Source organism: Pocillopora damicornis, chromosome 4, assembly GCF_964200805.1.
Source record: "Pocillopora damicornis chromosome 4, jaPocDami1.2, whole genome shotgun sequence".
Lineage (NCBI taxonomy): Eukaryota > Metazoa > Cnidaria > Anthozoa > Scleractinia > Pocilloporidae > Pocillopora > Pocillopora damicornis.
The window spans coordinates 14,677,511-14,688,721 of record NC_142673.1 but is presented as its reverse complement, the minus strand read 5'-3'; the positions used below and the strand labels follow the sequence as shown (position 1 = coordinate 14,688,721).

General features: G+C 35.6%; 1 protein-coding gene across 2 annotated transcripts; it reads right to left on the bottom strand.

Annotated features, from left to right (window-relative positions):
* Positions 1-48: 48 nt before the first annotated feature.
* On the bottom strand, positions 49-10,846 carry LOC113675663 (gluconokinase). Of its 2 annotated transcripts, XM_089205027.1 has the most exons (7): positions 10,285-10,411; positions 7,927-8,022; positions 6,948-7,041; positions 4,711-4,741; positions 3,807-3,893; positions 3,122-3,165; positions 49-2,844 (listed from the first exon to the last, which is right to left on the bottom strand). In XM_089205027.1, the coding sequence occupies exons 2-7, from the start codon at positions 7,952-7,954 to the stop codon at positions 2,436-2,438; spliced, it is 693 nt and encodes a 230-aa protein (XP_089061153.1). In that variant the 5' UTR covers positions 7,955-8,022; positions 10,285-10,411; the 3' UTR covers positions 49-2,435. The 2 variants fall into 2 exon arrangements, with proteins under 2 accessions (XP_089061153.1, XP_027048063.2); XM_027192262.2 differs by lacking the exon at positions 7,927-8,022 and having other exon boundaries at positions 10,285-10,846.
* Between the last annotated feature and the right edge of the window lie 365 nt (positions 10,847-11,211).

Genomic DNA, 11,211 nt, shown 5'->3' with positions numbered 1-11,211 from the left:
GTCTATCATCCTGCTGAGTAAAAAAATTGGACATTTTAAAACCAGATATTGTTGTAATAATCATTGATTTTTATTTAAAAATTCAATTAACAAATATCACAAATACTGTATAGCTTTCATTGTTTATATGTATACTTTTCATCAAATTAGAATCGTAGGAACACCCTGATTGGTTGCAGGAGAAAGAAAACAATGTACTTTCTATCATTATCACCTTGCATTAGCTTCAGTTTGAGACAGCTGTTGTATGATCTGTACTGTTTCTTAAAAAAAAACACCTTTGACAAAAGGAAATATCTTGTTTTGATAATCACCTTTTCATTTAACTCTTAAAACCCTTAGAGTGATCAGCAGCTAATTTTTCATCACAGTAATACTGACGAGTTATTCAGTAACATCATGTGAATAAAGGAAATGATCGGCAACCTAAGGAGCTTTGATTGTTAACTAAATTCTCTTTGTTAGTACTTAAGGAAATGCATATAAAAGAGTATGATCATGAAGAATAAGGATACTAATGTTAGGTTGTAAAGGGTTAAGATTATTTAATAAATACAAAAGCTCAGTGAACAACATCCAATGATATGCCCTCAACTTTGTCCCCAGAATATCAAGCAACATCAAAGTAGTGAAAGAAAAAAAAAAAAATGTAAATAATCTAATAAAAGTACTGTTTAAGTATTCTATCACAAGCCAAACTTCTTGTCAGTCTTGTGAGTTTCTGAGTAAAATTCTTAGGAAGTTTTAAATGTATCAGAACATAAATGATGGTGAATCTCCAGGTCCAGATGATGATATGATTATAAGCACAGGGTGGTGTATGTTTTTTTCTTCTTAGTTACATTATTTTATAGAATATTGTCATCAATGTGATCAGTAGTTGTATTTGTTTATTGAAACAATTGGATTTGACCATTAAACCTCTAGCAATCACCAACTAAAGAAGCTCTGGATTGTTACACAAATTCTGTGTCATTACCATAGAAAATGTATAGATGACAGTACAGATACAACACATATTGATTTTAAAGGGTAAAATACTGACAGGAAAGTTCCCCTTGCACTGAGCTGGATCACACCATTAGCAAGGCAGGTTTCACGGTGACTTGTGGCCAGTTTTCCTTTTCTGTTTTTTTTTGGTTTCACATGACTTTACCAAGAAGTAACCTTACAGTCCTAGTCAGTAAAATATCCAAACTTAGCATGCATACTAAAAAATCCCTAAGTTATCAAGATTTGGCTTAGCTGAATATTCAGAAATATCAACCAAAAAAACCTGAAAAGAGTATTAGATATTTGATGGGAAATGCCAAGCAAGTCTAAGAAATACTTTGGTTTTGAACTAATTAACTTTGCAAGCATGTACATTATTATACAAACCTATAGGTTGCAACATCTACACGGTAGAGTAACATTTTGTAATCAGATTGCCAAGCTAAGTTCCAATACACTAATACCTGGCAGTCAAACATGTTCACCAAAGTCCCACAGAAAATCTCATGCAGACCTGATGAGAGTCTACAATGTTTCTTTAGACATGAAAGGTGATACTAATAATTATTTTAGTTTTGGTGGATGGATTTTCCATACTTGTGTACACCAAGAAAATACAATTTTTTTTTGTGTCACTGTAACATAGTAATTAAATGGTAAGCTCAAGTTCAATTTCAGATATCTTGTCAAGTACAAAATTTACATAATTTTTGGGACCCCTTGACATCTGTTTACAAATAGCTGATACCCTCAAGAAGTATGAAAAAAAAATTTTTCAATAAAAATTCTGGAAGAACTGTTTGGCTGTCAGGCATGTAACAAAAGCAAAACTTAATATGCTGATTTCTGTTGCCACAGTTTACCTTTTTTGTTTTGCTTTTTTAAATGAGAACATTACTGCAACACTGGATACATATATAAAATTTGGAAAAAATATTTTGCCTGATTCTAAATTTTAAAAGAAATGATAAAACAAAGGCTGTACTCTGGCAGAGGACCATTGCCACAGGCAACTATCTTTTGCTTGTGGGCAATGTGTGTAAATATGCTTTTATGAAAGCTGGAAAGTGCTAAGAAACCAAGATTTCTGAGACAAGAGCCTTCATGCACCCCGTGATTCTGTACATATACCTTATCTCAAGGTGATGAAAGATAGATTTCTCCTTCTGCCTCCTTGTTACATACATGTAAACCTTAATGCCTTGTTTCAAATGTAAAAATCCTTATCATGGCAAAGAGGGCTAATTAACATAAATATAAAACAATACTTGCATTTTCCACTTTGGTATGAGTGTAATTTATGGGTTAAATCCAAAATATTTTTAAAGTTGTTGAATTGGAAAATGTAAATTAGAGTTCATCTCTCACCAATCTACTTACTTCAATACATGTTACAAAATCTATTTTGTTACAAAAATTACTATAAATTTTCAAATTTCATATTATACAGTACTATGTATTGATACTTTCATGCCACATTTAGCCTTCAAAGTTCTCAAAATATCATTAATTATTTCTTCCACAGTTTGATCCACAGAGATGTGAAGAGCAGAGTACTCATCACAAGTGACAGGTTCCTCCAGAGTTTCAAACTGAGAGGCAAGTAAACTTAAGGGCATATGATGTTCTTGCCTTTTTTCCATTCTCTCCCTTACCACATCCTTAGACCCTTTAAGTAGTACAACCAGGCAATAAAAAGGTGATGGCTTTGACAGTTTTTGCCGCTTGTCACCATTTGAGCAATAAGGTGTGTTGTTAGAGCTGGCTTCTGCTCCAAAAAGGATTGTTTGTCTGTATTGTTCTTTGAGAGCTGAACAAGCAAGCACTCCAGATTCAGAACGCTTGCTCCATCTACAGAACAAAGCAAATTTAACTGAGGAGTTACTTTTTAAACCAGGAAAAGGAACAAAAAGATACATGCAGTTCAGCAGAGATCTCTTAGATGGAAAGTCCTAAATCTGTGGGTTTGATCAATGTTATTGCAAGCAAAGATCAATCAACAGTAATTAATCCAACTGAGTTTTCTCATTATGGTGTTCTACAATGCCATCTTTAAGCTAGCTTCCCTATTAACAATTGCTTAAAAATATCAAATAGATGAGTCAATTATCAAATAAATCTCACATACCTTTCAATAACTTTGTGCAAAGCAAGAAGCCATGGTTGTCTGTCCTATAATATATAAATTGGTAAATAATCATAATACCAGTACTTAAGGAAGAAAGTACACTTAAAAATTGTTATATAACAAGCTGAATTATACACAAATTTTGATGTGTTCTTACTTATGATCTCTTGGAGGACAGATGCATAGATGACAACACCATTAACCCTTAAACTCCCAGATCAACTTTGTAATTCTCCTTACTTTCAACCATATAATTCTTATAATGTTAGTTCAGAGAATTTAGTAATTGGATCAACTAATTATCCCCAAATTGATATTTATCTTTGTTCTCATCACTTATCTGGTTAATATTATGCTGACACTGTAAGGAGAAACTCTGCCTTGGTAACTTGTGGGAGTTGAAGGGTTAACAACATTTTGTGTTTCTTTAATTATCATATTAAACAAACAAATTCCAAGTTTCTGTGGAGCTGTACAGTAAAAGATTGCAGAAGAGGTGAAAATGTAATAAGAACATTACTGACTAACTCTCCTGTGCCTCATGTACCACTTTTTTGTTCTTACTGCACTTTGACATCATCTGTGGTCTTTTATTGAACAGATGCACAGCAACATGGAACCTATTCATTAGGAGAAGACTACCTATCATGAGAAGCAAGACAGTGTACTTTAAAAAAACATTTACCTCATCTGTAAGTGCAATCCCTTGCTTCATTTTTGCAATATTTTCCTCTGAATGGAAAGTGTCTGCATCCACATAAGGGCAAGACAACTGTCCAAAAAAATAATCAACTTCATGAAGGAACTAAAAGAGTACCCTGATTCCCCAAGAAAATCTCTTTGAATAAGCACTAATCAATTTTCATCTGCAATAATATGCTACGTTTTTTACATCCTGGTGTCTCTTAAACCCTTTAACCCCTAAGAGAGACTAGCACCTAATTCCTCCATACAATATCACTCCTGAATCACACATTAAGGCCATGGGAATAAAGGAAATGATCACCAACAAAAGAAGTTCTTGATTGTTCAACAAATACTCCTCGTCAGTGCCTTATAAAAATTATGGAGAACAGTATGGAGAATGTACATTCTGATGTTAGGGTGTAAAGGGTTTAGAGTACTTTCAGTTAGAGAGGAGATTAAAAAAAATCACACTTAAAAACACGACACCAAAGTACCAACTACCATAAGACAAGTCACACCTCTGATGATAGTATGCTGCAATGTAGCTGAATGGCTCTCTTAGGTATTACAACACAAATAGCACAAGCATATTAAACCTTGACTGCTCATCTTCAGCCAAATATCACTCTGAAGCTTAGTTGGTTCACCTTTTCACTCCCAAGGTCTCATGAATAGTTCTCCTTATTGTCTGTCATACAGTTGTTATGATGTTAGTTTGGAGAATTTGGTATTGGAACAACAAATAATCCCCTGATTGATATTTTTCTTTACATTTCTGCTTGATATTGTATTGATATTGTAAGGAGAAATTATGTCTTCATCACTCATGAGAGCTAAAGGTTTAATAAATTTAATGAAACCTCACATGACAGAGTCATGCGATGAACATTCCTAAGACCCACCTTCTTCGCCAAAGCACGTGCTACTGTTGTTCTATTAAAGAAAATAAAGAAGACATTCTATGATATCTGTGGTGTAAATTTTATGAAAAGCCTCATAATAATAACAGAAATTAAGCAGTGGACATTCCACAAGGTGGATCTTCTTGTTCATGCTTCAAGGCTGACTTGGAATTTAGAATGTTGGTTTTTGTAGAGGGAGGAAAACTCGAGGACTTGGAGAAAAACCCACTGAGCAAGAATGAAAATCCCTGACAAACTTGACCCACATGTGACGCAAGGTCTTGGAATCCAACCCAAGTCACAGCAGTGAGAGGCAAGTACTATTACCACTGCAACATCCCTCCTCCCCACTGCCAGTGAAACAAACTGACCAGAGCATAAAAGTATGAGAGCTTGTCTTGACTAACAGTGTCTTAGCAGAGGATAAAGTGGAAAACCCTTGAATACATTACGGAATCGCGCCCATTGAAAAGCGTCGCCCGAGAAAAGTGGGGTACCCATGATGCTTTGCGGGCGCAATGACCTAGGAATGAGGTTGCAAACGCTCACCGCCAACTTCGGTCGCTTTAGATCTGAATTGACAAATTCCCAAATGGGAGTTGTAAAATTTCGCTTTGCGTCCGTTTAGAGACAATGGAGATACAATTGGAGCAATTAGCATTGTTTCAAAGTGACGAAATGCTCTTTTCGTCGGTAAAGAGCGAGGGCCGCGTTTGCATATCAAAAGAGCGTGAAGTGTTCATCCGTAAGCTTATGAGCGTGAGCGTGCACCTACGTGGAGCGGGAATCTACAACGTATACTTAAGCTTTTCGAAAAGTAATTAGACTACCGACGTGTTATCTGAAACTGACGGCAATAACGGGCCAAAAAGGAAGGTAAAATTCCGCACAGCCCCACACTACATTATACGTTCAGTTCTTGGATAGAGTGACAAAAACAATACTTTACCATTGGGAAAACAGATTTGTTTTACGATAGTATGGGGCAGTATGGAAATTTTACTAAAAGGAATATTTCTGTGATGTTTTGCTTTCTTGGCGAAGTTGATGGTCGAACCTCGCAAATCTGCCGCATTTGAGTCTTAACACAAATTGAAAACCCGGCATTTGAAAGGTAATTTAATTTTACATCTGACCGATTTTTAAACAATATAACCTAATCAAGATAACGCCACTAATTACGTCTATTCTTCTTCGATGAAAAGCGCTACGTTTCGGTTGTCTGCACAAGAAACAATACTTTCGAACACTGCGTACACGGGGGATTACATGATTGACAGTCGGATTGACAGGCCTGCGTGAAGTTACGCATGCTCTCTTTCTCTTTTCTAGCTTATTTGCATTTTCCTGTGCGACATTTTTCAATGGGCGCGATTCTGTAATGATTTTTTTGAGTGAGTTGTGCAATTTCCTACAGTTGAACTCAGTGAACAAGTGAAAATATTACTGGTACAAGATTTGTATCCCCAAACATCCTTGCACTGTTCTATTCATTAGCAAGTTTAAAAAATAATGTTTACTCTAATAGAAAAGCAAACTAACTAAAGGTAAAATCTTTTCCTCTAATCCTCACATCAGCTCTGAAGAAAACTTGAAAAAATAGACCAGTTCGGAGACATGTACAAATGACTGAAAGCAGGTGGCAAGAAGATCAGTTTTTGCTGTCTGTGCCATTCTGCAGTCATATAACATTCTGTATTTTTATGATACAGTAGGTAAAATGAAAGCATTTAAAAAAGCACCAACTGTGGCTGTGACAACACCGTTACTCTGACATGTTTACAACAAAAAGAAAAACATGGATTTTGATCAATTTTCATGACTGTCTGCCAGTGGCTTTTTTTTCATCTGCAACACAAGTGGTCACATTGAGAAGCAACACCATGATTCCTGCCTTTTAAACTTTTCTGAATGAACTTGTTTTGTTATGACCCTTGGTCTGTCCATAAGATAAAGAGAAATATATTAATTTTTCGTTCTTGTGGCAAGAAAAATATGTCACTTGTTCACTAAGATCAATCATGAGATATCCTTCTTGCCACTTGACAATAAAATTCATATCTTGTGACCACTGCGTAATATATTCTCTTTATGAGCTGCAGCAAAATGCCAGTAACATTAGCCTCGATGTTTGTTGTCCTGCTTTTTATGTATTTTAGGATAGGGAAAGTCACTGTAAGTCCTTAAAATCTATTGACATCCATCACTTAAAAAATACAAAATTGGTTAAAACTTACTTTCCACTTCCACACACTCCAGTTATCAACACAACAACCATAATGGGAGATGTTCCAATCTGATTCCTAGGCTGAGATGTATGCTGAATCAAACCTTTGAAAATAAAAATGCATATCTTCAATCAATTCTTTACCTTAGAGTATTTTCCCAGTTCCTGCTATAAAAAACCCAAGTGATGGATATATAAGCAATTATGGATTTAAAACTTGCTTAAAAGTCTATTTCTCAGCATGTTGTAATATGCAAAATTAGTTTAATTTATGATATGAAAAGTGATCTTAATACAGTTAAGACTTTGAACTTAATGATTAAAAGTAGAGAAAATTACACATGACATTTTACCCAGGGAATATATTCAGGTAAAAAAAACCAATCCTGAAAATATCAATAAGGATCTTGCAAGATTCAAATACAAGAGAAGTTGTCTGCATCTGATTAAAGTGGAACATTTAACTCTTCCACATTTGAAATTCAAAAAACAGGCATTACACAGCCCAGACTTCCTTCCTACTTAGACAAAAGGTTTTTGTCTGCATCATTTTGAGACATTAATAGATAGGGAAAAAAGATCCACCACAGCATCTGTCAGCTGGGTCATGATAGCACCTGGGACAACTTAACCACCAAAATTAACTTTTTTTAACTTTCTTGCCTAAATAAATCTTACTTGATGCACAACAGCTACAATTTCTCTCTTTTTCAAACCTAAAATAATCATACGCTTCTTATTAAAGTACTTGGAGTACATTTTTTTTTTGTATACAGCTGTTTGAGAAGGGTTGTCAAAAAAAGTGGAAAAGTGCATGAAACAAACCCCAAAGGTATTGTGGGTAGTTTTCAGGTCATGGTTCCTTGACCACAGGATTTGTAGGGAAATCTGAGAAAGTATCACTGCATGAACAGGGATCACAGGTTTGATAGTTATTTATTTTTTATTTGACTTGTTGAAATTCATTGATTACTGGATGCTCAGATTACCTTTTAAGATTGTTGTATGCACTTTCATCCTTTTTTTTTCCAACAACCTTTCTTGAAACCAGTTGTATACAAACAAGTATACAGAGCACACCAAACCTTAGTGATCAATCAGAAAGGCCAGAATGAATTGAGCATCTCTAAAATTCAGTTCAATTCAAGGGGAGACAGCTTGACTGACTGGCAACTGGCAGAAATAATGGCATGTTTTCTAGCAGAGGCCTTGGTGCATATAAACACAAACCATGGGGACATTCACACTATCAATTATCGCAAAGGTGCTACCTTATTTGTGGAGCACTCTTCTCATACATGAGAGGAATGACACTTTTCATATTTCATAATCTACCGAAATCATCCATGGTGCATATAATGAATTAATGGCTGCAAGAGGACTAACATCCTATATAAGGGGATTGCACTCTGATTCTGGTAGGTAAACACTGAAGGAAAATACTCTTGACTTCCCATGAGCCACAATCTACCAAATTCATAACAAAGATTGGGTATTTGATGAAATAGTAAGGGGTAAAATGCAAAGAACTAGCATTCTACACCAAAGAGTCATGCACTTATTTTAGTTAGGTAAACACTAAGAGAGACTAAGAGTCTCCTTTCAGGTTACTCCTATTACTTCATCATATAACTGATCTTTGCGATGAATTTGATAGATTGTGGAGTTTAACCTAACTAGAATCAGTACATGACCCCTTTTATGGGAATTGTTAGTCTTCTTGCTTTTTTCCCCTTGTACTTCATCTTATGCCTGATCTTACAGATGAATTTTGTAGATTGTGGATTATGGGACGAGTTATTTCCCTCAATGTTTACCTATTAACCAGAATCAGTGTACAATCTACTTTTATGTGATGTCAGTCATCTTGCATGTTACCCCTTGTGCTTCATATTATGCTCAATAATGAAGTATTGAATTTGGCAGATTGTGGATTATGGGGAGTCAAGAGTTATATCTTTTTTTGGTGTTCCGAATTGAATTTTCTTCTATTACATTTATCACTTCCTAAGTAACATTGACAAAATGCAAAGCAAACACTTTGAAATTCAGTGCCCCTGCTATAATCACCTCACACAGAGTGATTATAGTGAGATACGAGGCAATCTCTGACTAATTAGAGCATGTGCATCTCTTCAATCACTGGAGCAATTAAACTAACTATGCATAAGGGGGGAGTATTAATAATCCTGGTTGTTTTGATAATTAAAAGGAGTAGCAGAGGTAAGAGGAAAGGTCTGGTTGTCTGGACCCAGTGGTTCTTATGCAATACTAAAAATTAAAGCCAGAAAGATCTTTTGTTAATAGCTTATCCATATGAGCTGATAGATCAAGAGAGAAGTAATCAGGTAAAAAGCTATATGGCATCAATGAAGAGAGACTATTTTTTACCACTCATCCCCCCCCCTTCTAAAAACATTTAGAAGCAAACAAAACCTAAATTAACGTTAGACCTCCAAGCAGTTTACTATTTATGCCACCTCCTATCATAGGGAAATTTCAGTTTTTTCACCAAATTCAAACCAAATAGGCCCACTTTAAAGTGAAAGCAAAGACCAATGTATTTGTCACATGTTATTCTATACACCTTCAAAAAGTCATCAATGATTCAAAATATTTATATCGACAAAAGGTTAACACAACTCAATAATATCCACAGGGCATATTTAAAGAGAAACTAAGTTTTACAAAGTGAAGCTGGTCAGCACAAAATTACACTTTGTAAAATTATCGCAATATAGGCTTAATGATTGAACCTACATCTACAAGGAAAAAATGTTGAAAATATTCTTCATAACACTGCCAACGTGATACAGTATTGACTTGGATTTGTTTCAATTCCTATCAACCAAAAGCGCCATCATTCTTTTGTGATCAAGACATAATTGAAAGCAGAGATTTTAAATTCCTTACCACGTAGGACATTGCGATTTTCTCCTGAATCTACTCAAAGTAACGAAAACTCCGAGATATGTGACGAAACGACAAACAGAACACGAACATGGGGGTCGATATCGAGATTGTTAGAGAGTTGCGGTGTACAATTTCTGGCACGTTTTGGCGCCTCGCGTAAAAATTTAGTAAAATTATTAAAGTTGTCGATAACACGATATGATTATTCTTCTAACCAGCCTCAATTCATCTCTAAAATGAACCCACAAAATAATAACTAGTTACTTTACAGTACCTTGTTGTTGTGATATCTTAACTTAATCGGTTTCCTATTCAAAAGAGCTTAAGCATTCATGCATTCACCGCGCACAGAAACCAATACATATTTTTTTCGAGTAAGCTCTCTATTACCTCTTTTAAAAAAATACACATATCAACTTAAATTTGAACTTTACCTGTAAAGAAACTTGTCAACAGTAACCCAAAAACATACTGTACCTCATCGGTACAATCTCCGCGTAGACCGTGATGAGTATTGAATGTTCGACATTAGGTCCATAAAGAAACCAAAAGAGTCCTGCTCAACTCCAATTGGATGGTAAAAATAGCAACATTTAACTTCACGGTCCTACAACTCCGCGATATCAAAATATGGGACACTCCTGCGTCTTTCACCTTAACTAAGTATAAAATTAAGGCAAATAATGGCAAGAATCTTCGAATCGAGTTTCTCTCTGCACTAGTTCGACCCCAGGACTTGGCGTGAGCGCACGTCCACAACAACCAAAAATGCAATTCATGCCTCAGCAACTGCTTCCGTAGCCTCTACCCGCTTTCCCACTACTGTCAAACTTTAAAGGTTTCTTGAGACAGTCTTTGCCTTAAAATACAAGAACTAACGATATCAAGAAGATTGTTCCTATCTCACAGCGGAGTTAGGTGTTTTCGTTTGATGGAAAAAAAGGTTGTAACATCGGGAGAGGGGACGCCGCCGGGAACATTTAATACATTTTATTTATACATATTGGTAAGCCATTCTCTTTAAGGAAAAAGCCGAGCAGATTTCCAAATATTGATAATCATGGATGTCATTAAGAAAAATGAATCATTTCCTTACAATGGTTTCCCGTGACATTCTTAGCATTCTTAGCTGGGCATTCGATAATTCTAATGTGAGAACCAACATCACAGCGTAATAAAACGAAGGCGAATATCGCAGAGAAAAGAGCTCAAGGTGTGCAGTAATTAAATCTCTTGAGCGCAATGTTATCAAACATCTGATCTTCTGTAAGGAAAGGAAGGACTGGGATATTGGAAGCTGACAAGTGAGTTTCCTAAAGGGGTGGGGGGGGGGGGACACGTACTTAACAAGTTGGAAATAT

Bases quoted from the DNA above. Each gene is read 5' to 3' on its own strand.
- LOC113675663 (XM_089205027.1), bottom strand. From the start codon at position 7,954: ATGAAAGTGCATACAACAATCTTAAAAG. The intron at 3,894-4,710 runs GTGGGTCTTAGG...TTTTTTGGACAG, and splicing joins CACGTGCTTTGGCGAAGAAG to TTGTCTTGCCCTTATGTGGA. The intron at 3,166-3,806 runs GTAAATGTTTTT...TATATATTATAG, and splicing joins GGATTGCACTTACAGATGAG to GACAGACAACCATGGCTTCT.